At 49.8% G+C, this 26,517-nt stretch overlaps 1 protein-coding gene across 1 annotated transcript in view; it reads right to left on the bottom strand.

Moving 5' to 3' along the window:
* NUP205 (nucleoporin 205) overlaps positions 1–26,517 on the bottom strand; it is a 1,281,456-nt gene that overhangs the window by 786,195 nt on the left and 468,744 nt on the right. Inside the window, exon 18 of the mRNA XM_030216143.1 lies at positions 17,456–17,620. Coding sequence (XP_030072003.1) covers positions 17,456–17,620 — 165 coding nt within the window. The remainder of the gene's footprint in view (positions 1–17,455; positions 17,621–26,517) is intronic.

Raw genomic sequence — 26,517 nt, 5'->3', positions numbered from 1 at the left:
TCGCAACGGCGAGGGTACAACAGAAATTGACCTACGAAGAACAACTAACTGAGAGTGCAGCCTGACCAGAATAAATTCGGGTCCTGGAGGGTGGAGTTGGATTTACACCCCAAACAGATTCTGCAGCACCGACTGCCCGAACCGACTGTCGCGTCGGGTATCCTGCTGGAGGCAGTAATGTGATGTGATTGTGTGGACAGATGACCACGTCGCAGCCTTGCAAATCTCTTCAATAGTGGCTGACTTCAAGTGGGCCACTGACGCTGCCATGGCTCTGACACTATGAGCCGTGACATGACCCTCAGAGCCAGCCCAGCCTGGGCGTAAGTGAAGGAAATGCAATCTGCTAGCCAATTGGAGATGGTGCGTTTCCCGACAGCGACCCCTAGCCTGTTAGGGTCGAAAGAAACAAACAATTGGGCGGACTGTCTGTGGGGCTGTGTCCGCTCCAAGTAGAAGGCCAATGCTCTCTTGCAGTCCAATGTGTGCAACTGACGTTCAGCAGGGCGGGTATGCGGCCTGGGGAAGAATGTTGGCAAGACAATTGACTGGTTAAGATGGAACTCCGACACCACCTTGGGCAGGAACTTTGGGTGGGTGCGGAGCACTACTCTGTTGTGATGAAATTTGGTATACGGAGCATGAGCTACCAGGGCTTGAAGCTCACTGACCCTACGAGCTGAAGTAACTGCCACCAAGAAAATGACCTTCCAGGTCAAGTACTTCAGATGGCAGGAATTCAGTGGCTCAAAAGGAGGTTTCATCAGCTGGGTGAGGACGACGTTGAGATCCCATGACACTGCAGGAGGCTTGATAGGGGGCTTTGACAAAAGCAAGCCTCTCATGAATCGAACGACTAAAGGCTCTCCAGAGATGGCTTTACCTTCCACACGATAATGGTAAGCACTAATCGCACTAAGGTGATTCCTTACTGAGTTGGTCTTGAGGCCAGACTCTGATAAGTGCAGAAGGTATTCAAGCAGGTTCTGTGCAGGGCAAGAACGAGGTTCTAGGGCCTTGCTCTCACACCAAACGACAAACCTCCTCCACTTGAAAAAGTAACTCTTTTTAGTGGAATCCTTCCTAGAGGCAAGCAAGACCCGGGAGACACCCTCAGACAGACCCAACGCAGCGAAGTCTACGCCCTCAACATCCAGGCCGTGAGAGCCAGGGATTGAAGGTTGGGGTGCAGCAATGCTCCGTCGTTCTGCGAAATGAGAGTCGGAAAACACTCCAATCTCCACGGTTCTTCTGAGGACAACTCCAGAAGAAGAGGGAACCAGATCTGACGGGGCCAAAAGGGCGCTATCAGAATCATGGTGCCGCGGTCTTGCTTGAGCTTCAGTAAGGTCTTCCCCACCAAAGGTATGGGAGGATAAGCATACAGGAGGCCGGTCCCCCAATGAAGGAGAAAGGCATCTGACGCTAGCCTGCCGTGTGTCTGAAGTCTGGAACAGAACAGAGGCAGCTTGTGGTTGGTCTGAGAGGCGAAAAGATCCACCGAGGGGGTGCCCCACTCTCGGAAGATCTTGCGTACCACTCTGGAATGGAGCGACCACTCGTGCGGTTGCATGACTCTGCTCAGTCTGTCGGCCAGACTGTTGTTTACGCCTGCCAGGTACGTGGCTTGGAGGAGCATGCCGAACCGGCACGCCCAATGCCACATCCCGACGGCTTCCTGACACAGGGGGCGAGATCCGGTGCCCCCCTGCTTGTTGACATAATACATTGCAACCTGATTGTCTGTCCGAATTTGGATAATTTGGTAGGACAGCCGATCTCTGAAAGCCTTCAGTGCGTTCCAGATCGCTCGGAGCTCCAGGAGGTTGATCTGCAGATCCTTTTCCTGGAGGGACCACAGACCCTGGGTGTGAAGCCCATCGACATGAGCTCCCCACCCCAGGCGAGATGCATCCGTCGTCAGCACTTTCGTGGGCTGCGGAATTTGGAATGGACGTCCCAGGGTCAAATTGGTCCGAATGGTCCACCAGAGCAGTGAAGTGCGGCAACTGGTGGAGAGGCGGATGACATCTTCTAGATCCCCGGTGGCTTGAAACCACTGGGAAGCTAGGGTCCATTGAGCAGATCTCATGTGAAGACGAGCCATGGGAGTCACATGAACTGTGGAGGCCATATGACCCAGAAGTCTCAACATCTGCCGAGCTGTGACCTGCTGCGACGCTCTGGTCTGCGAAGCCAGGGCCAGGAGATTGGTGGCCCTCGCTTCGGGAAGGTAGGCCTGAGCCGTCTGGGCATTCAGCAGAGCTCCTATGAATTCCAGAGACTGTGTTGGCTGGAGATGGGACTTTGGGTAATTTATCACAAACCCCAGCAGCTCCAGAAGTCGAGTAGTGCACTGCATAGACCGGAGGGCTCCCGCCTCCGAGGTGTTCTTGACCAGCCAATCGTCGAGATATGGGAACACGTGCACTCCCAGCTTGCGTAGATACGCCTCTACCACCACGAGGCACTTGGTAAACACTCGTGGAGCAGAGGCGAGCCCAAAGGGCAGCACACAATACTGAAAGTGCCGTGCGCCCAGGCGGAATCTGAGATACTGTCTGTGAGCCGGCAGTATCGGTATGTGAGTATATGCGTCCTTTAAATCCAGGGAACATAGCCAGTCGTTTTTCTGAATCATTGGCAGAAGGGTGCCCAAGGAAAGCACCCTGAACTTTTCTTTGACCAGGAATTTGTTCAGGCCTCTCAGGTCTAGGATGGGACGCATCCCCCCTGTTTTCTTTTCCACAAGGAAGTACCTGGAATAGAATCCCTGCCCTTCCTGCCCGGGTGGTACGGGCTCGACCGCATTGGCGCTGAGAAGGGCGGAGAGTTCCTCTGCAAGTACCTGCTTGTGATGGGAGCTGAAAGATTGAGCTCCCGGAGGACAATTTGGAGGCAGGGAGGCCAAATTCAGGGCGTATCCGCACCGCACTATTTGGAGAACCCACTGGTCGGAGGTTATGAGAGGCCACCTTTGGTGAAAAAAACTTAACCTCCCCCCGACCGGCAGATCGTCCGGTACGGACACTTTGAGGGCGGCTATGTTCCCGAGGATCCAGTCAAAAGCCCGTCCCCGGCTTTTGCTGTGGAGGCGCAGGGGGCTGCTTAGGCGCACGCTGTTGACGAGAACGAGCGCGCTGGGGCTGTCCCTGTGCCTGGCGAGGCCTGCGGGCCGGCTGGTTGTACCTACGCTTTGCAAAAGAATAGAGCGCAGCCTGCCGGGCCCGGGAAAAACGTCCACCTGCTGAGGTGGATGCTGAAGGCGCCCGGTGGGAGAGCTTGTCGAGGGCGGTTTCCCGCTGATGCAGTTGGTCCACCAGCTGCTCGACCTTCTCACCAAAAATGTTATCCCCCCGGCAAGGGACGTCGGCCAGTCTCTGCTGGGTGCGGTTGTCCAGGTCAGAGGCACGCAGCCATGAGAGCCTGCGCATCACTATACCTTGGGCCGCAGCACGAGATGCCACGTCACAGGTGTCATAGATACCCCTGGACAGGAACTTTCTGCACGCCTTCAGCTGCCTGACCACCTCCTGATAAGGCCTGGACTGCTCCGGCGGGAGCTTATCGACCAGGTCCGCCAGTTGTTGCACATTAGTCCGCATGTGGATGCTCATATAGAGCAGGTATGACTGGATGCGGGTCACGAGCATGGAGGATTGGTAGGCCTTCCTCCCAAACGAGTCCAGAGTGCGAGACTCCCGCCCCGGGGGCGCCAAGGCGGTATCCCTCGAACTCCGTGCCCTCTTGAGAGCAGAATCCACGACCGCCGAGTCATGGGGCAGTTGGGGCCGCATTAACTCTGGGTCAGAGTGGATCCTGTACTGGGACTCTGCTTTCTTGGGAATGGTGGGGTTAGTTAACGGTCGCACCCAGTTCCGAAGCAGTGTCTCCTTGAGGACATTGTGCAGCGGCACCGTGGAGGACTCTCTAGGTGGTGATGGATAGTCGAGGACCTCGAGCATCTCGGCCCTCGGCTCTTCCACAGAGACCACGGGAAAGGGAATGCTAATAGACATATCCCGCACAAAGGAGGCAAAGGAGAGACTCTCAGGAGGTGAGAGCTTCCTCTCCGGTGAAGGCGTGGGTCCGAGGGAAGGCCCGTAGACTCCTCTGAGGAGAAATATCTAGGGTCCTCCTCTTCCCCCCACGAGGCCTCATCCTCGGTATCGGACATAAGCTCATGTAGCTGAGTCCTGAACCGGGCCCCGCTCGACGTCGAGGCACCGAGGTCTCGGTGTCGTCGAGCGGTGGACTCCCGCGTCGGCGGGGACGGAGCTCCCTCCATCGACGTCGACGGGGACTCCACCTGCGTGGCGGTCGAGACCGGCGCCGCAAGCGGCGGCGGTGTCGACAGCCCCGGCGCCGGGCTAGAGCTCGCCGGCGCCACAGACATCGGCGCCGAGGGCGCAAGCACCCCCGGCGCCGGCACAGCCTGGCGCATCAGCCCTTCCAGGATCCCTGGAAGGATGGCTCTGAGGCACTCGTCCAGGCCCGCTGCCGGGAAAGGCGGTGGGGCCGGTAGGGGTGTCGGTGCCAGAAGCTGATGGGGGCCAGGAGACGGCACCGAGGTGCCGGAACCCTGACGCGTCGGTACCTCCACAGCCGACGGGGACCTCTCCTCTCGGCGATGACGCTTCGGCGTCGCCTCCTCTCCGATGTCCGGATGCACCGAGGGCGACCGGTGACGACGCTTCTTGTCCTTCTTTCGATGCGCGTCACCGGCGCCGGGAGGTATGGAGGAGGAGGAGGACGATCCCCCTCGGTCTCGAGGAGCCGGGTCAGACAGGGTTCGGTCCCGTGGACCACGGGCTGAGGGAGTGACCGGGGCCGACTGCCCACGCGGCCGCTCACCTCCACCCTCGCCGGCGGACTGGCGGGCCGACGGGACCTGTTCTCCTGGGGTCGATGCCATCGGTGCCGATGTCTCGGGCATCGATACCGGTACCGAAGGGCCGGGCGTCGATACCGATGCCGTCGAGGTCGACGTCGAGGGGCCGGCGCAAGTTCCAAAAAGACGGTCCCGCAGAACTTGCCTCGCAACTTGAGTCCGTTTCCGGAGACCGAGACACAGGGAACACGACTTGATATTGTGCTCCGGCCCGAGGCACTGGAGGCACCAAGCGTGGGTGTCGGTCTGCGAGATCGGCCGGCCGCAGCGACCACACTTTTTAAATCCACTCGGGACCTTCGAGGACATCGACGGAAAAATCGCGTCGGCGAAGTCAAAGTCGTCAATGGTGGCGAAAATCACACCTCGAAAAAAGAAACCGACCGTGCGGCCACTAGGCCGCAACGCGGCGTCCCCGCTGGAAACGAGGGAAAAAGGGAGCGCGTGCTCCACACGCTCAGGTTTTTTTTTTTTTTTTTTGAAAAAGAAAAAGGAAACCGGCGGTAACGAAACTAAATAGAAAAAACAACGATCCGCGTAAACGCGATCGACTTTCCGGCGGCTGAAAGCAGAGAGAGCGGCAAAGCACGACTCTCTCTAGACGCGGAAAAAAAGGAACTGGCGGGAGCGGTCGCGCACGGGCGGGAAGACGGCCGCGCATGCGCGGTGGGCGTGCCCTGCGTGCCGACCGTCCCGCGAAGCCTTTTCCGGTTGGTGGGGGCTGCCGCGGACGTCACCCAGTCGTGAGAACAAGCAGTCTGCTTGTCCTCGGAGAAACTATGTACCAAATTTCATCAAAATCTGAGATGGTGAGGTGGGGACGACCTTTAAAATTGGTCCACTTGACACGGAATGATTCTAAGACAAGTTTGTTTGGGCTGCATATGGCAATTCAACTGCATTTTACACAAGGGCACAAATCAACTACATAGATTGGTTGGGCAAATCTCGTTTATCTGTAGTCATTCATACAGCCAAAGGTACTATGGTGTCAAGATTAGATTGAAAATTCTGTTAATAGAGGGAAGGTTACATTGAAAATTCTAAAATATGAAAGCAATAAAATACATCATATGATTCACTAAGGGGTCCTTTTACTAAAGCGTGGTAAGCTTTTCCCCCTTCACCTAGCCATCCCCCTTTTCCATTGAACTCCATACTCACTACACTTATGTTCATACACAACCACACTTTTACAGATTAACTATTCGAATTGATAGAACCCCCTTCCCCCTGGTCCCCAATTGTAGTATCTCAGCAAACCACCTCAGCAAATAGTGGGCCACCACCAGTTCAATACCACAGTGCAAATTTTTATAAAGACTCTCATTGCTGATCTACAGCATCAAGATTACTTTAGAGGTTTTTATATTTCAGTTCTGTGGAGAACTTTTCGTCAATGGAATCCAAACTTAACCTCCTTGATGGAACCACCACAAGGGTCTGACCCCATCTCCACTGCTTCCTGTGGATAGGTTATAAAGGGTGCAGAGTCTCAGTTACAATAAGAAAGTTTGTCAGTCCTCTCTGTCCTTTCATACTTTTGATTTCCCAGGGTGGGTGTTGATCTTCTATTAGACACCCTACTCAACACAGTTTCACACAAGGCACCAGGGTGACGATTTCATTTACCAAATTCTTTAATAACTTTTTGATCTCTTTAGGGGTAGTAAAAAAACTTCCATCAGCCCTGTATCGTTAACACCAGCTTTGAGTGGAACCACATTCCCATTTCTTTTAAACTGGTAAAGCTCCTTTCCTTAATAGTCTCAATACTCAAGTATGGAAATATCCGCATACCTGCACCATACTGAGACACCTTAGTTTGATCTGCTCTATTCAGTGCCATTTCCATCTCCTGATATCTAAGGAGTTCCACCACATTTGCCCTAGGAGTCAGTGACATATACACACAAACCAGGACTTGTAGCCACCAACTCAAAGAGAGTGCTTGAAACAGTTCACACCAGTATAATATAATAGACATTTTTATGTATGTAGAGTACCCTCAGATATTTACCACTATTACTGCAGTCAATAATGCTGCTATACAAGGTGGCATAGCACTTCTTTCATCGGGTAACTCTAACAAATTTTTTGAGAGGAGCAACATATGCTCATTTTTTCATGCTTCCAAATCACCTCAGTGCTATAAAATCGCTTATCACTTTTAAAAATGTATATACTAGGTGAAAACTGAGCATCTGGTTTAGAGCTCTTCCTATTTCAAAAGGAGGAGAAGCTCCAGAATCAGGGAAACAAGTTTCCAAAAAGTCCTATGAAAGAAACACGGGAGTGGCCCTTTCGACCTTCAGGAATGCCCAGTATTCTCAAGTTAGATATCTACTCCTGTTTTCCTTATCTTCAATTTTTTTCCAAAAGATGTTCTAGTTGTTGCTGCATTCCTCTTCCATTCCTCATCCAATCCTCCAAGACTGGATTCCACAGTGTCTATACAGGCGGAAATTCCTTTGAATCTTTCCTCCAATCTAGATACTACTAAGTCAACCATCTCCATTTTCATACCACAATCTCTTGTAGTACTACCTCCTACATGCAGTCACCTGGATTACCAGGGCCCTTACCACGTGGCCCTGCCACAGCAGAGGGTGGAATTGCTGCCCCCAGACTACTTGATGAATGCCCTCACTGCCCAGCTTTAGAAGTATACATGTCCTTAACATATACTGCTCCATTTGACACAAATATATTAGGCATTGTTCTCACCATGAGAGCAGATGCAAGTATCTCATGGTTCCCAGGTAGGATTGCAGCTTCCAGTCACCAGGCCCCATCACTGGTAAGAAATATCCACAACTAGAAAGAGGAAGGGGGACCTCCACTGTCCACCGCTGTGCCGATTCTCCAGGAGAGCCCCCAAATTGTACCTCACCATCCAGTGTGGACAATAAACTTCCACTGCATACCTTCAAGCCCTTGGGTTATGATGAGCCTGCAACCATTCTCACTACCACTGCCAGCACAAGTAACCGTCTCATTTTACACACTTCAGTTTACCACCAGCATCGGACTGGTGACAAAAATATATGTACTGGGGCTCCAAATAAGCAGCAGCACACACCAATGGTAGCTAGCTGTTGTGACTGGAGAAATGTGAGCCCTTGTGTCCCAACTGAGCACGGCTAAGATGGAGTGACACCGCACTCGGTCAGGCAGCCAGACAACACCTAGCTTCACCTGGGGAGTGACCGCCGTTCCCTGGGAGTTGAGCCCCCAGGTTCGGGCAGCCAACAGGACTTCTGGAATCGGCGGGGTTCCACGACCACTGACCAGACATGCAGGCAAACAGACACAGTCCAAAGCCAGGTATAACCATAGGGCAAAGAGTAGTCAAAAACAGTCCAAAGTCAAGGCAGGCAGCAAACAAGCAAGGTCTGGGAAACAAGCCGAGGTCTGGAACACTGGAACTGAAGGCAAGGAGCACCGGCGTGGACCTCAAACACAATTGAGGCCGAAGCAACGAAGGACTGGAGGCAGGGCTTTAAATAGTGTAGGAATCAGTCTCAAACATGTGCAGCTGATCGAAGATGGCTGCCCCCATCAGCAGAGCAGCACAACGCCCAAATATGGGCTTCCTTCCTGTTCTCGTATACAAGATGGCTGCCCATTCCTGAGCTACCTAAGATGGCTGCCGTCCTTGCTCCAAGCCGGATAACGGCTGCCGGACTAGGAAACCGAAACATGGCTGATTCCCCTGAGTCAACCAAGATGGCCGTGGTCTTGATCCAAGCTAGATGACGGCTGCTAGACTTAGGAAACAGAAACTGAAACAGATCTTCCTAAACCTGATCCTCAGCCCTTTCTGAGAAACCCGTGGCCTGAGCCAGTCTGGAGGAGCGCCGAACAGGTGAGGAACATGACACTAGGAGAGCCACTACTAGGAAAAAAAAAAGCTGTGAGCTGCATCTTGTGTCAAAATGGCCCCGAGGTTCACCAAAGGGTATTTCCTTTACCAGCAGACCCCATTATATGGTCTCTGGGCAAAGGATGATGGTATCTGAGGGGCAACTGGGGTTATGGAGCTCGTCAAACTGTGGTAATCTTGGCAGTAGCTCCACTGATGTCAACAGCCAAGATTTAATTCTAAAAAATAAAAGGGTCAGCATCTGAACTGCAAATAAATGAGGGAGTAGTACAGTATAAGTGTTTAAGTATTTCTGTACATGAAAGTGATGGTATCTGATTATCTAAAGGTGGCCAAACAATCAGAAAAAGTGAGGGCAAAAGCCAGAAAAATACTTGGGTGTGCAGGGAGAGGAAATGGCCAGTAGGAATAGCAATGTGCTAGTCTCCAATGAGACCTCATTTAGAGAACTAAGTACAATTCTAGAGACTGCATCTTGAAAAAGATATAAACAGGATGGAATCCGTCCAGAGGGTGGCTACTTAATGGTCAGTATACTTTGGAAAAAAGGCAGGAGAGGGGAACTATGATAGAGACATTTATATACTTCCACTGCCTAACTGCACTGGAAGCGAGTTTCTTTCAATTGACATAAAACACTGGAACAAGGAAGATAGGGTGAAAGTGAAAGGGAATAAACTCAGGAGTAATCTAAGGAAATACTCCTTTAAGGAAAGGAAGGTAGATGCATGGAACGGCCTCTCTGTGGAAGTGGTGGAGATGAAGACTATCTGAATTTAAGAAAACATAGGACAAGCACATAGGATGGACTAAGGGAGACTAGGACTGTAGATGGTGTGGATGGGCAGACAATGAAGATACTTACCTGTAGCAGGTATTCTCAGAGGACAGCAGGCTGGACATCACCATGCATGGGTCGTCGTCTGCGACGGCCCAGGAGCTCCAGAATTTAACAAAAAAGTTCTAGAAGCAGCGCAATGGGCGCGGGGACCACGCATCGCACATGCGCGAGTGACTTCCCGCCCGTGACGCCCGCGCGCTTCCCTCAGTTATATAACAAGCAAAAACTAGAACAGAACAGCTCCTAAGGGAAGGAGGGAGGGTTGTGGTGATGTCCAGCCTGCTGTCCTCTGAGAATACCTGCTACAGGTAAGTATCTTCATTTTCTCCGAGGACAAGCAGGCTGGACATCACCACGCATGGGGTACCCTTAGCACCCAGGCTCACTCAAAACAATGAACAGTGGTCAATTGGGCCTCGCAACGGCGAGGACATAACTGAGATTGACCTGAAAACAAACACAACTATGTGAGAGTGCAGCCTGGAACAGAACAAAAATGGGCCTAGGAGGGTGGAGTTGGATTCTAAACCCCAAACAGATTCTGTAACACCGACTGCCCAAACCGACTGTCGCGTCGGGTATCCTGCTGAAGGCAGTAGTGAGATGTGAATGTGTGGACTGATGACCACGTCACAGCCTTGCAAATCTCTTCAATGGAAGCTGACTTTAAGTGAACCACTGACGCAGCCATAGCTCGAACATTATGAGCCGTGACATGGCCCTCCAATGTCAGCCCGGCTTGGGCATAAGTGAAGGAAATGCAATCTGCTAACCAATTGGATATTGTGCGTTTTCCGATGGCAACCCCCATCCTGTTGGGATCAAACTAAACAAACAATTGGGCGGACTGTCTGTAGGGCTTCGTCCGCTCCACGTAAAAGGCCAATGCTCTCTTTCAGTCCAAGGCATGCAACTTGTCCTCACCAGGGCGGGTACGAGGTCGGGGAAAAAATGTTGTCAAGACAATTAACTGGTTAAGATGGAACTTCGACACCACCTTCGGCAGGAACTTAGGACGAGTGTGGAGAACTACCCTGTTATGATGAAATTTAATGTAGGGAGCATGAACCACTAGGGCTTGGAGCTCACTGACCCTACGAGCTGAAGTAACAGCCACCAAGAAAATGACCTTCCAGGTCAAGTACTTCAGATGGCAGAAAGTCAGTGGCTCAAAAGGAGGCTTCATCAGCTAGGTGAGAATGACGTTGAGATCTCATGACACTGGTGGAGGTTTGACAGGGGGCTTTGACAAAAGTAAACCTCTCATAAACCGAACAACTAAAGGCTGTCCAGAGATCGGCTGGCCTTCTACACAGTGATGATAAGCACTGATTGCACTCAGGTGAACTCTTACTGAGCTAGTCTTAAGACCAGACTCTGACAAGTGTAGAAGGTATTCAAGCAGGGTCCGTGTAGGACATGAGAAAGGGTCTAGGGCCTTGCTGTCACACCAGACGGCAAACCTCCTCCATTTAAAACCATAACTCCTTTTCGCCGAATCTTTCCTGGAAGCAAGACTCGGGAGACATCCTCTGAGAGGCCTAAAGAGGCAACTTCTAAGCTCTCAACATCCAGGCTGTGAGAGGCAGAGACTGGAGGTTGGGATGTAGATGCGACCTGTGATTCTGAGTGATGAGGGTCGGAAAACAGTCCAATCTTCACGGTTCTTCTGATGACAAGTCCAGAAGAAGAGGGAACCATATCTGCCGGGGCCAGTAAGGTGCTATCAGAATCATGGTTCCATGGTCTTGTTTCAGCAGAGTTTTCCCTTCTAAAGGAATGGGAGGATACGCGTACATGAGACCCTTCCCCAATGAAGGAGAAAGGCATCAGACGCCAGTCTGTCGTGGGCCTGAAGCCTGGAACAGAATTGCTGGACTTTGTGATTGTACCGAGTGGCAAAAAGATCCACCGAGGAGGTGCCCCACGCTCGGAAGATCTTGTAAACAACGTCCATGTTCAAAGACCACTCGTGAGGTTGCATTATATCCTGCTCAACCTGTCGGCCAGACTGTTGTTTACGCCTGCCAGGTATGTGGCTTGGAGAAGCATGCCGTGCTGGCGAGCCCAAAGCCACATCCTGACGGCTTCCTGACACAGAGGGCAAGATAATGTGCCCCCCCTGCTTGTTGGTGTAATACATGGCAACCTGATTGTCTGTCTGAATTAGGATAATTTGATTGGACAGTGCATTCCAGATCGCTCGTAATTCCAAGAGGTTGATCTGAAGATGCGTTTCCTGGAAGGACCAAATTCCTTGAGTGTGAAGCCCATCGACATGAGCCCCCCACCCCAGAAGGGATGCATCCATTGTCAGCACCTTTTGTGGCTGAGGAATTTGGAATGCGCGTCCCAAGACCAGATTGGAGTAAATGGTCCACCAGAAAAGGGAATTGCAAAATTCGGTGGAAAGATGAATGACATCCTCTAGATCCCCCGTAGCCTGACACCACTGGGAAGCAAGGGTCCATTGAGCTGATCTCATGTGTAGTCGTGCCATGGAAGTCACATGAACTGTGGAGGCCATATGGCCGAGAAGCCTCAACATCTGCCGAGCTGTGATCTGTTGCGACGCTCTAGTCAAGGACACCAGAGATAGAAGGTTGTCAGCTCTCGCCTGGGGTAGATAGGCTCGAGACGTCTGTGTGTTCAACAGAGCTCCTATAAACTCCAATTTCTGAACGGGAACCAAATGGGACTTGGGATAATTGATGACAAACCCTAGAAGTTCCAGCAGTTGGATAGTGAACCGCATGGATTGCAGAGCTCCTGCCTTCGAGGTTTTCTTCACCAGCCAATCGTCGAGGTAAGGGAACACATGCACTCCCAGTCTGCGTAGCGATGCTGCGACAACTGCCAAGCATTTTGTGAATACTCTGGGCGCAGATGCAAGACCAAAGGGCAGCACGCAGTACTGAAAATGCTGAGTTCCCAAGCGAAATCTGAGGTACTGCCTGTGAGCTGGAAGCACCGAGATGTGAGTGTAGGCATCCTTCAAGTCTAGAGAAGAGCATAGCCAGTCGTTTTCCTGAATCATGGGGAGAAGGGTGCCTAGGGAAAGCATCCTGAACTTTTCTCGGACCAGGAATTTGTTCAGTCCCCTCAGGTCTGATGGGACGCATCCCCCCTGTTTTCTTTTCCACAAGGAAGTACCTGGAATAGAATCCCAGCCCTTCTTGCCCGGGTGGAACGGGCTCGACCGCATTGCCGCTGAGAAGGGCGGAGAGTTCCTCTGCAAGTACCTGCTTTTGGTGGGACCTGAAGGATTGAGCTACCGGTGGACAATTTGGAGGTGTTGATTCAGATTGACAGCGTATCCGGACCGGACTATTTGAAGAACCCACCTGTTGGAGGTTATCAGAGGCCACCTTTGGTGAAAAATATAAGCCTCCCTCCGACAGGAAGATCGTCCGGCACTGATACCTTGATGTCGGCTATGCTTCTCTGGAGCCAGTAAAAAGCCTGTCCCCTGCTTTTGCTGGGGAACCGCAGGGGCCTGAAGTGCACGCCGCTGACGAGAGCGGGGTTGCTGGGGCCTAGCCTGAACAGGCTGTCTGGAAGTAGGCGTGTACCTACGCCTGCCAAAGGAATAGGGAGCACTCCGCCTCCCTTCAAAAAAACCTCCTAGAGGAGGAGGCAGTAGCCGAAGGTGTCCGACAGGTGAGAGAATCCATAGCATCATGATGCTTTTTGAGGGAATCAACCATGTCCTCAACCTACTCTCCAAAAAGATTGTCCCCCCCGGCAAGGAACATCCGCCATACGGTGCTGGGTCTTCTGATCCTGGTCCGAGACACGCAGCCAGGAGAGTCTGCGCATCACGATACCTTCAGCAGCCGCCCGGGATGCAGCGTCAAAGAATCAAAAAGCTCCCCTGGCCAGGAATTTGCAACATGCCTTCTGCTGCCTGACCACCTGGTGAAAAGGTTCAGCAAGCTCAGGAGGAAGAGCTTCAACCAAACTGGACAGTTGCTTTATCGAGTTCTGTAAGCGGATGCTGGTGTACAGCTGGTATGTTTGAATCTTGGCGGCGAGCATTCCGGCCTGATACGTACGCCTCCCAAAAAAAATCCAAGGTTCTAGACTCTCTTGGATCTTCTGAGGGCAGAGTCCACCACCATGGAATCGTGAGGCAGTTGGGCCTTCACCATCACAGGCTCACCATGGACTCTGTACTGGGACTCGGACTTCTTGTTGACAACTGAATTAGATAGAGGGAAAGACCAATTCCGCAACATCACTTCCCTGAGTGTATTGTGCAGGGGGGCCGTTGCAACCTCTTTTGGTGGAGAAGAATAATCTAGGACCTCGAACATCTCGGCCCTGGGCTCATCCACAGCCTCCATGGGAAAAGGAATATCCCTAGACATTTCCCTCACAAGAGAAGGAGAGACACAGGTGGAGATTGTCTAACCTCAATAGGTGGAGTGGGATCAGATGGAAGTCCCTGAGAATCTTCCTCCGAAAAACATCTGGGGTCTTCCTCTTCACTCCATGAGTGCTCCTGTTCGGAATCGGACAATAGCTCACGAAGAGCAGCCCGAACCAGATCCTGCCTCGACCTGGAGGAACGATGTCCTAGTGAAGGGCATCAAGAAGTGGAGCCCTGCCTGGACTCCGGCGAAGCTGCCTCCACCAATGTCGCGGGAGATTCCACCCGGGTGGCAGTCGGCTCAGGCACCGCAAGTGGTACCGAGGGCGGAGACCTCCACACAGGAGATGGGCCAGGCGCCGTCTCAGCAATAGGCACCGCAGACGCAAGCACCTGCGGTACCGAGGCAGAAGGACAGATCATCCCTTCCAAAAGACCTGGAAGCATGGCCCGGAGACACTCACCAAGGGCTGCCATTGGAACAAGCTGGGGGACCGGTGCAGGAGTCGATGCCAAAATCAGATGAGGTTCGAGAGCCGGTACTTGGCTGCCAGACGGCCGACACGTCAGCACCTCCTGAATGGAGGGGGAGCGGTCCTCCTGGTGCCGGTGCTTCTCGGGTGCCGACTCCCTCGGCTCCCCGGAGCTCCCGGTACCGTGACGGGAGGGAGATCGATGGCGACGCTTCTTAGCCTTCGCTCGAAGCCCGTCATCGACACTCCTTGGTTGCGATGAAGAGGACGTGGAACCCTCACGCCTCTTCGAGGCCGGGTCCGACTCAGATCGGTCCCGGTGGGCCTGCATAGCAGTAGGCCTCGAGACGGGTGGAGACCCACTCAATGCCTCGCTGCTCCCAGCGGTAACAGGTGTCTCGGCAGCCATTACCTGGACTCTCGATGCCGCTTCCCTCGACGCCGATGTCAATGTCGTCGACCTCGGTACCAATGTCGATGCCGACGTCGAAGGTCCGGACCAATCAGGAAAAAGCTTCTCACGCTGAGCCTCTCGAGACACCTGGGTCCGCTTTTTCATCAATTTACAAAGCTTACACGAAGCAGGTAGATGGCCGGGACCGAGGCACTGGAGACACCAAGCGTGAGGATCGGTCGACGAGCTGGTCCGGTTGCAGCGGGAACAGCGTTTGAAGCCGCTGGGAGTCCTCGATGACATGGGAGGAAAAATAGCGGACGAAAAATCAAACGGCTCGATGGTGCCGAAGAGAAGGCACAAAAAGGGAAGGAACTCGACCGGGCGGCCACTGAAGGGAGAAATGAAACTTGAAGGAAAAAAAAACTAGGAAAACTAAGGTGGTTGTTTTTGTTTTTTTTAACGAAGAAGAAAATAAAATAAAATAAGAAAAAGAAAACAGGATCGCGTAAACGCGACGCTAAAACGTCTCCTGGGCCAAACAACGCGAGGAGCGGCAAAAAGGAAACTGAGGGAAGCGTACAGGCGGGAAGTCACTCGTGCATGCGCAATGCGTGGTCCCCGCGACCGTCACGCTGCTTCTCGAACTTTTTTTGTTAAATTCCGGAGCTCCTGGGCCGTCGCAGACGACAACCCATGCGTGGTGATGTCCAGCCTGCTTGTCCTCGAAGAATGGATAGGCCATATGGTCTTTATCTGCTGTCATTTTCTATGTTATGAAAGCATTCTAATTGGCACTAGCATACCGTTATCGCCCAAAGATGTGTATATATATCCTCTACTAAACCAATAAAAAAGGATCCCTGAGACTTATGAAATATGTGGAGAGAGATGTTTCAGTAACAATAACTAAACGGCAACTTCCAGTTGCTTATATGCTGAAATACTATATGTAGAGCTATAACAATTCCTAAACAGTGCTACATCAATTAATAAACAACACTGTGATATAAATAAATATATGGAGTGGAGGAGTGGCCTAGTGGTTACAGCACCAGTCCTGAAATCCAGAGGTGGCCATTTCAAATCCCACTGCTGCTCCTTGTGATCTTGGGCAAGTCACTTCACCCTCCATTGCCTCAGGTACAAACTTAGACTGTGAGCCTTCCTGGGACAGAGAAATATCCAGTGTACCTGATGTAACTCACCTTGAACTACTACTGAAAATCCAAATAAATAATAATATTTAATATGTTCTCTAGTCCCGATGTCCTAAATCAAGTAAGACGATACCCACTTCAAATGTAGTGCTAGTGCTTCAATCAATCAAAAAACAAACGAACAGTAAATTTAAGGCCCGATGCACAAAGGCAGCCATAAAAAACAGCTGCCTTGGTAAAATTTTGTGACTCGCAAACAGTAAGCAATGCATAAAGGGGACTGTATACACACGAGCTGCACAGATCTCCCTTTGTGCATCACTTGCTGTTTGCATTTGACAGCTCTGATGCACAGGAACCCCAAACACACCTCCCACCAGCACCATCACTGCGTCTCCTGACAGTTTTCTTGCTGAATCTCCCCCCCCCCCCCCCCCCCCCACAAAGACACCTCACAGACTTCTGACCCACCCCGACACACCTGTCTCTCGAACCCCAAACCCAACCAGATTATTTTTTTAAAATTTCCCTGATGGTCCAGGGAACCGGACCCCTTCCCTCCGGGTGTGCACACCCACCCTTCCCCAACACCCCTACCTGTACCTTTACAAGGTGTGGGCAGGAGTAACTGCTCCTCCTTCCTGCCTCGGGCAACACCCAGGCCCTGCCCAGTGCATTCTAGGATGCACTGATGGGGCAAAATGCCATATAAGGACTTTTTTTCCTTACATGTTTGGCCCCGCCCAGTGCATCCAGATTGCACTGTCAGAGCCTGGGTGCCACCATTTTGTTCTGGGCAGGCCCAAGGAAGGAGGGAAGAGTTTTTGCTCCTGCCCTCCTGCTTCTACCTTGTAAAGGTACAGGAGTGAGCGAGGGCATGGGAGGTGAGATCTGGTCCACTCGACCACCAGGGAAACTTAAGGGGGTGGGGCTCGTCCAGGTAGATGCTGTGAGGGGGAGGGGGTGCCAGGAGGTGAGAGGTAGAAAGCTGCCTACATGTGCTTCCCTCCTCTCTAACACTTCCAAAGCAGCCATAAAATTTGCTTGTTAAATTACGGCTTCTCTAGATCTGTGTATCCCCCAGATTGCTCATTAGAATACTAACGAGTTCACTGTAATACACAGAAAACCCCTTTGTGCATTGCTAGCTATATATCGCTTGCTTTAGACTGGCTAGAACCAGTCTAAAGCAAATGCTAACAGCACAGTAAGCTTTGTGTATCTGGCCCTTAGTGAACTTAGCTAAATATTGTTCAAGCTGCTCGTCACTTATAACCAGCCATACAGGTCCGCTGAAGTGTCCCATTTTGTATTCTGCATCAAGGACTTTACTGGGCTCAGAAAGGTAGCTGGAGTTTCCAAGTTGCACCATCAAAAATCGATCACAAGACATAACATACTGTTGGCACTGAAGAAACAATAGGTCCCTATTCAATACCTGGATCCTGCAGATTGGTGATACTGACAGGTTTCTTCAACTCATAGCCCAAAAGGTATAAGGCCAGGTTGGGTGGATTCAGCTCCAGTGAAGTGATGAGGAGGTTCAGGATGTGAAATCTCGTTTCATGTCGAATATAAGCCAGCTTCTTCTCAGATTCTAAATCTAGACAAGATAAACGTACTATTAAAATACAAACATTAGCATTATGGATTTATCAACCTCCCTCTTTTAGTGTTCCCAAACCAAAGGCTTAAATTTTTACAAAGGAAGTATGTATTACAGGTAGAAAAAGTTTTACGAAATTCTGTGCCAGTATATGTTGCAAAAAGGTAAACACATCAACTTTTACTTGGTCTGCATAAGGGTATTTCCCAGACATTGGGGGAGAGGGCATGTACACTTTGTACAGAGCATGTATTAATTTGTGCAAGATGATGTGTGTGCTAATGAGGCTTGCTCTGGATCCCTATTTTGTAAAGGCACATATAGCGCCTACACTGCGTTTATGAATTAAGATTCAAAATACATCTTTTTTGACACTCTCCACAGGCTTGATTTGACAAAGTGTATTTACCTACAACCAAAATAAGACCTAGGGCAACATGCACTAAACATAACGAACAAGTTAATGACCCTTTTTTATGTTTCAACTTTTTTATTGTATTATCGTAATAACAGACCATTATACAACACCAAAATGAGTATATATACATCGCAGTCAACTAAATATATCAACAACATTTTTGTAATAATTTTCCCCCCCCCCCCCCATGTTCCCCTTTCTCCCCTCCCTCCCTTCCCCATTCTTCCCCTCCAACAAGCTGATATATTATTGTGATATTATTGACAAAAGAAAAAGAGTAACATCATTTACATAATAAAGTATAATAGTATCAACCTCCAATGTCTTAAAGTTAATGACCCTTTAACGAACAGTTTTCCTACCCTGGCATGCATTAAAGCCCAATTTCCGACGATGGTAGCAGTAAACGAAAACGGAATGCAGATGAGCAAATTGTGTAGAAACCCTATTGAAATGAGATGAACTAAAGTTTTCCACTTGCCCTAACGCAGGAAAACTACCAGAAAGCTAACGAGAGGTCTGTACCTCTCGTTGCGGCTGCCCGGCTAAAACTTTAATGTAAAAACAAAAAAAAAATTGTGAAGGGGGCAAAAACACTCGCCAGGAGCGTACTTTATTGATGCCCGAGTTCACCGCTGCTCCCCGCTCCCCCTGCATTAATCCAAATGTAAAAAAAAAGGATTGGGAGGGGACAAAGGCGCTTGTCAGGACCATTCTTTATGGATGGCCTTGCCCCCCCCACCCCGCCCGAGGTCGCCGCTGCTCCCCGCTTCCCCCTGCATCAAAAAAATCAAAATTTTAAGCTGCCCCGGCCCCTCTCCTTTCCTCTCTTTCTCTCCAGCTCCGCCTTCCGCCATCCTCCGCCCCCGTGCCCCACCCCCAGCCGCACCCCCTGAGATAGTCGACACAGCTCCCCCCTCCACCGGACCCCCCTCCGTCTTACCAGCCCGCGCGTCTATCACCTCTGTGTGAAGGCGCTACACGGGCAAGAACAGCTGATCGCCTCTTCCCTGAGTCTTCGGACGTCCCTCCTTTCCTCCTGGGTCTGCCCTCGTCTGACGTAGGTTACTTACGTCAGACAAGGGTGGAGCCCAGGAGGAAAGGAGGGACGTCCGAAGACTCAGTGAAGAGGCGATCAGCTTTTGTTCTTGCCCATGTAGCGCCTTCACACAGAGGTGAGAGGAGCTGCGCGGGCCCAGTAAGACGGAGGGGAGTGGTGGCGATGACCTCAGGGGGGGGAGGCAAGGGTGGGGCACGGGGGCGGAGGATGGCGGGAGGCAGAGCTGGGGAGAAAGATAGGAAAGGAGGGGGTGGGGCAGCTTAAAGTTTTGATTTTTTGATGAAGGGGGAAGCGGGGAGCAGCGGCGACCTCGATTTTTGTGAAGCGGGGAGCAGCGGCGACTTAGGGCAAGGACGTCCATAAATGACGTGTTTTTTTTTAAATTCTTACGCACATTAGCCATGCCAATAACGTGTGCTTTCTGTGCGCGTTTCCTATTCCGCTACAGGGGATTGCACCAGATTAGCGAAACTTTCATGCATCCGACTTTTGAATACCGCACCAAACATTTCTGAGGTGTGTTTTTAGTGCATTCTTCGTAGATTCTTTTACGTTTGGTTGATGCATCTTGCCCTCAGTGCTAGTAGCGCTATAGAAATGGTAAGTAGTAGTAGTAGTGCATGCACTAATCTTCCACATCACTGTCACAGCTTCCTCCTACCCAAACAATGCCACCACATGTTCACACCCCAAACCATGTTCACTCTACCATCTCCTACTACCAGTGTTGCACCTCAACAATGACCCAATTGCCACTGCTCCTGCCTCCCAATTCACATGTAATATTGTGGCCCTCTCACTCCCTCTTTTCTTCCAATTCTTATTGCGCCAAAGAGATTAATGTGTTCCCTATCTCAGGTTTCTCAGTATCAAACCCTCATAGATCTGCAGATTTTGAATTGATGTCACAAAAACCTAAAAATTATTCTATTCTATACTAAGTCTTATATTCCACGTTTATCCTAAATAATTCAGTAGATGACAGTAAAAAGTAACTTCTCAATGAAGGGAACTAAAAAATAATTTTGCTAGGAAATCATTTAAAATATAGCAATTCATCCTTAAGATAGAGCATTTTTTAGTTATTCTAGTATACAAGAAAGATGGTAATTATCTAGATTAAAGAGGGAATTACAAGTTTCATCAGAATTATTTATATTCAGTGTTTAATCCTGGAAAACAAAAATGTGTTTAAAGCCCTTCTAAAATGCAAATAGGATGATAATTGTCTAATTTGAGAGGTATCATTCTAGATTTTCGTATCCTGGTAGACAAAAGTTTGCCTTCAATAGATTTTAGGTGAATATTCTTCATGGAAGGGAAATCCAAATCAAATATCTGCCTCTGTATTGAATTTAATCAATTAATAGGGAATAGAAACAAACACCCGGCTTTCTCACCATAGAAACATTTAAAACCAAACATGCGATTTTAAAATAAACACGTGAGTTTACCAAAAGCCAATGAAGTCTATTTATAATCAGCATCGTTCTTTTAAACACATTTAAAAATGAATTTTGCAGCAATACTTTGCAACAGCTATAATCTCCTCTAATTTTAATGAGATTGAATTATATAGAATTCCAATAATCTAATTGTGCTAATAAAATAGTTTGAGCAATAATTCTAAAGCTTTGCATTCCCAACGAGGACCAAATAGATCACAAATGACTTACTACTACTACTACTATAAATAGTTAAAAAAAACTTTTCTAGACAGTCCATTTATCTGGCATTCAAATCTAATACTCTCTAAAACTTTGGATTTATTTTCTATTTTTTTCTAGCTCACTGGTAACTAATTTAAATTCTTTACAGTGTACTTCAGGGAAATTCACAAACCAGACTAGCTTGTTTCGTTTGCTTATTAAGTTAATGTATGTTTGAGTTTGCTTAATAGTTTTCTCAAATGGGTCTTGTTCTGAGCATAATCACCCGCATAGGTTAAAATGAAGACACTTACCTGTAGCAGGAATTCTCCAAGGCCAGCAGACTCCATATTCTTACGTTTGGGTCGTCATCCGCGACGGCCCAGGAGAACGGAACTTTTCTTTAGAAAAAACTAGAAGTTTGTAGAGTGCTCGCCCGTGCAGGCCCGAGCGCACCGCGCATGCGCGAGCCGCTTCCCGCACACGACGCGAGCGTCATTGAACTAGTTATATAGAAAAAGAAGAAGATAAAAGCAGACGACTCCAATGGGGAGGTGGGAGGATTGTAAGAATATGGAGCCTGCTGTCCTCGAAGAATACCTGCTACAGGTAAGTATCTTCATTTTCTCCAAGGACAAACAGGCTCCATATTCTTATGTGTTGGGTATGCCTAGCACAAAGGTACACTCAAAACAACGAACATTGGTCAATTGGACCTCGCAACTGCGAGGACATAACTGAGATTGACCTGAAAACAAACACAACTAAGTGAGAGTGCAGCCTGGCACAGAACATAAATGCGCCTAGGAGGGTGGAGTTGGATTCTAAACCCCGAACAGATTCTGCAGCACCGACTGCCCAAACCGACTATCGCATTGGGTATCCTGCTGAAGTTAGCAGTGAGATGTGAATGTGTGGACTGATGACCATGTTGCAGCCTTGCAAATCTTTTCAATGGAGGCTGACTTCAAGTGAGCCACTGACGGAGCCATGGCTCTAACATTGTGAGACATGACATGGCCCTACAAAGTCAGCCCAGCTTGGGCATAAGTGAAGGAAATGCAATCTGCTAGCCAATTTGAGATGGTGCGTTTTCCGATGTCAACTCCCATCCTGTTGGGATCAAAACAAACAGCTGGGCGGACTGTCGATAGGGTTTTGTCCGCTACACATAAAAGGCCAATGCTCTCTTACAGTCCAAAGTGTGCAACCTGTCCTCACCACGGCGGGTATGAGGCCGGGGAAAGAATGTTGGCAAGACAATTGACTGGTTAAGATGGAACTCCGACACCACCTTTGGCAAGAACTTAGGGTGAGTGCAGAGGACTACTCTGTTATGATGAAATTTGGTATAATGAGCATGAGCTACTAAGGCCTGAAGCTCACTGACTCTAAGAGCAGAAGTGTCTGCCACCAAGAAAATGGCCTTCCAGGTCAAGTACTTCAGATGGCAAGAATTCAGTGGCTCAAAAGGAGGTTTCATCAACTGGGTGAGAACGACATTCAGATCCAATGACACTGGTGGAGGTTTGATAGGGGGCTTTGACAAAAGCAAACCTCTCATGAAGCGAACAACTAAAGGCTGTCCCGAGATAGGCTTACCCTCTACACGATAATGGAAAGCACTAATTGCAATAATGTGAACTCTTACAGAGTTGGTTTTAAGACCAGACTCGGACAAGTGCAGAAGGTATTCAAGCAGGGTCTGTCTAGGACAAGAATGAGGATCTAGGGCCTGGCTGTCACACCAGACAGCAAATCTCTTCCATTTAAAAGCACAACATCTCTTCGTGGAATCTTTCCTGGAAGCAAGCAAGACTGGGGAGACACCCTCAGAAAGACTCAAGGAGGCGAACTCTACACTCTGAACATCCACGTCGTGAGAGCCAGGGACCAGAGGTTGGGATGCAGAAGCCCCCCCTCGTTCTGAGTGATGAGGATTGGAAAACACTCCAATCTCCACGGTTCTTCGGAGGATAACTCCAGAAGAAGAGGGAACCAGATCTGATGCGGCCAGAAAGAAGCAATCAGAATCCTGGACCCATGATCCTGCTTGAGTTTCAGCAAAGTCTTCCCTACTAAGGGTATGGGAGGATACACATACCAGGAGGACCTCCCCCCAATGAAGGAGAAAGGCATCAGACGCTAGTCTGCCGTGGGACTGAAGTCTGGAACAGAACTGAGGAACCTTGTGATTGACCTGAGTGGCAAAACGATCTACCAAGGGGGTGCCCCACACTTGAAAGATCTTGCTTACTACTCTCGAATTGAGAGACCACTCGTGAGGTTGAATTATCCTGCTCAACCTATCGGCCACACTGTTGTTTACGCCTGCCAGATACTTGGCTTGGAGAAACATGCCATGCTGGCGAGCCCAAAGCCACAACCTGACGGCTTCCTGATACAGGGGGCGAGATCCGGTGCCCCCCTGCTTGTTGATGTAGTACATAGCAACCTGATTGTCTGTCTGAATTTGAATAATTTGATGAGACAGTCAATCTCTGAAAGCATTTAACGTGTTCCAGACTGCTCGCAACTCCAGGAGATTGATCTGAAAACCTGTTTCCTGGAAGGACCAACTCCCTTGAGTGTGAAGCCCATCGACATGAGCTCCCCACCCCCGGAGGGACGCATCCATCGTCAGCACTTTTTGTGGCTGAAGAATTTGAAAGGGAAGTCCCAGGGTCAAATTGGAACCAATTGTCCACCAATGCAGAGAGGTGAGAAAACTCGTGGACAGTTGGATCACGTCCTCTAGATTTCCCGCAGCTTGAAACCACTGAGAAGCTACGGTCCATTGAGCTGATCGTATGTGAAGGTGGGCCATGGGAGTCACATAAACTGTGGAGGCCATTTGGTCGAGCAATCTCAACATCTCTCGAGCTGTGATCTGCTGTGACGCTCGCACCCAGGAAACAAGGGACAGAAGATCGTCTGTCCTCGCCTTGGAAAGGTAGACATGAGCAGTCTGGGAGTCCAGCAGAGCTCCTATGAATTCTAGTCTTTGAACTGGAAGAAGGTGAGACTTTGGATAATTTATCACAAACCCTAGTAGCTCCAGGAGTCGAAAAGTCACCTGCATGGACTGTAGAGCTCCTGCTAACGAGGTGTTCTTTACCAGCCAATCGTCGAGATAAGGGAACACATGCACTCCTAGTCTGCATAAAGACGCCACCACCACCGCCAGGCATTTCGTGAACACCCTGGGCGCAGAAGCGAGGCCAAAGGGAAGCACACAGTACTGAAAGTGCCGCGCTCCCAGGCGGAATCGAAGATACTGTCTGTGAGCTGACAGTATCGGGATGTGAGTATAGATGTCCTTTAAGTCAGAAGTACATAAGTAATGCCACACTGGGAAAAGACCAAGGGTCCATCGAGCCCAGCATCCTGTCCACGACAGCGGCCAATCCAGGCCAAGGGCACCTGGCAAGCTTCCCAAACGTACAAACATTCTATACATGTTAATCCCGGAATTGTGGATTTTTCCCAAGTCCATTTAGTAGTGGTTTATGAACTTGTCCTTTAGGAAACCGTCCAACCCCCTTTTAAACTCTGCCAAGCTAACCACCTTCACCAAGTTCTCCAGAGTTTAATTACACGTTGGGTGAAGAAAAATTGATTTGTTTTAAATTTACTACACTGTAGTTTAATCGCATGCCCCCTAGTCCTAGTATTTTTGGAAAGCGTGAACAGACGCTTCACATCCACCTGTTCCACTCCACTCATTATTTTATATACCTCTATCATGTGTCCCCTCAGCCGTCTCTTCTCCAAGCTGAAAAGCCCTAGCCTCCTTAGTCTTTCTTCATAGGGAAGTCGTCCCATCCCCGCTATCATTTTAGTCGCCCTTCGCTCCACCTTTTCCAATTCCACTATATTTTTCTTGAGATGCGGCGACCAAAATTGAACACAATACTCAAGATGCGGTCGCACCATGGAGCGATATAACGGCATTATAACATCCTCACACCTGTTTTCCATAGCTTTCCTAATACCCAACATTCTATTCGCTTTCCGAGCCGCAGCAGCACACTGCGCAGAAGGTTTCAGTGTATTATCGACGATACCCAGATTCTTTTCTTGGTTCGTAACTCCTAACGTGGAACCTTGCATGACGTAGCTATAAGTCAGGTTCCTTTTTCCCACATGCATCACCTTGCACTTGCTCACATTAAACGTCATCTGCCATTTAGCCGCCCAGTGTCCCAGTCTCGTAAGGTCCTTCTGTAATTGTTCACAATCCTGTCGCGAGTTAACGACTTTGAATAACTTTGTGTCATCAGCAAATTTAATTACCTCGCTAATTACTCCCATCACTAAATCATTTATAAATATATTAAAAGGCAGTGGTCCTAGCATAGACCCCTGATGAACCCCACTAACTACCCTTCTCCATTGTGAATACTGCCCATTTAACCCCACTCTCTGTTTCCTATCCTTCAACCAGTTTTTAATCCACAATAGGACTTTTCCTCCTATCCCATGACCCTCCAATTTCCTCTGTAACCTTTCATGAGGTACCTTGTCAAACGCCTTTTGAAAATCCAGATACACGATATCAACCGGCTCCCCTTTGTCCACATGTTTGTTTACTCCTTCAAAGAATTGAAGTAAATTGGTCAGGCAAGATTTCCCCACACAAAAGCCGTGTTGATTCGGTGTCAGTAATCCATGTCCTCAGATGTGCTCTGTAATTTTGTTTTAATAATAGCCACTACCATTTTCCCCGGCACCGACGTCAGACTCACCAGTCTATAATTTCTCGGATCTCCAGAGAGCATAGCCAATCATTTTTCTGAATCATGGGAAGAAGGGTGCCCAGGGAAAGCATCCTGAACTTTTCTCGGATCAGATATTTGTTCATGGCCCTTAGGTCTAGGATGGGACGCATCCCCCGTTTTCTTTTCCACAAGAAAGTACCTGGAATAGAATCCCAGTCCTTCTTGCCGGGGTGGCACGGGCTCGATCGCATTGGCGCTGAGAAGGGCGGAGAGTTCCTCTGCAAGTACCTGCTTGTGTTGGAAGCTGAAAGACTGAGCTCCCGGAGGGTAATTTGGAGGTTTTCAGGTCAAATTGAGTGCGTATCCTAGCCGGACTATTTGAAGAACCCACTGGTCGGAGGTTACAAGAGGCCACCTTTGGTGAAAAAACTTTAACTTCCCTCCGACCGGCAGATCGTCCAGCACAGACACTTTTATCTCGGCTATGCTCGCCTGGAGCCAGTCAAAAGCCCGTCCCTTGCTTTTGCTGGGGAGCCACAGGGGCCTGTGGAGTCGCACGCTGTTGACGGGAGCGAGTGCACTGGGGCTTAGCCTGAGTAGGCTGGCGGGAAGGAGGATTGTACCTGTGCTTATTGTAAGCGTAGGGAGCATTATTCCAACCCCAGTAAAAACGTCTACCTGAAGAGGTAGATGCTGAAGGCGTCCAGTGGGAGAGCTTGTCGAATGCGGTGTCCCGCTGGTGGAACTGCTCTACCACCTGTTCGACGCGCTCACCAAAAATGTTATCCACCCGGCAAGGAGCATCCGATATCTGCTGCTGGACTCTATTCTCCAGGTCAGAGGCACGCAGCCATGAGAGTCTACGCATCACTATACCTTGGGCAGCGGCCCTGGACGCTACATCACAAGAATCGTAGGCACCCCTGGACAGGAATTTCCTACACGCCTTCAGCTGCCTGACCACCTCCTGAAAAGGTTTGGCCTACTCCGCCGGGAGCTTGTCGACCAAGTCTGCCAGCTGCTGCACATTGTTCCGCAAATGGATG

This window comes from Microcaecilia unicolor, chromosome 10 (assembly GCF_901765095.1).
Source record: "Microcaecilia unicolor chromosome 10, aMicUni1.1, whole genome shotgun sequence".
Classification (NCBI taxonomy): Eukaryota; Metazoa; Chordata; class Amphibia; order Gymnophiona; family Siphonopidae; genus Microcaecilia; species Microcaecilia unicolor.
Note: the sequence above shows the minus strand (reverse complement) of the source record. Positions and strands in the feature narration are given on the sequence as shown.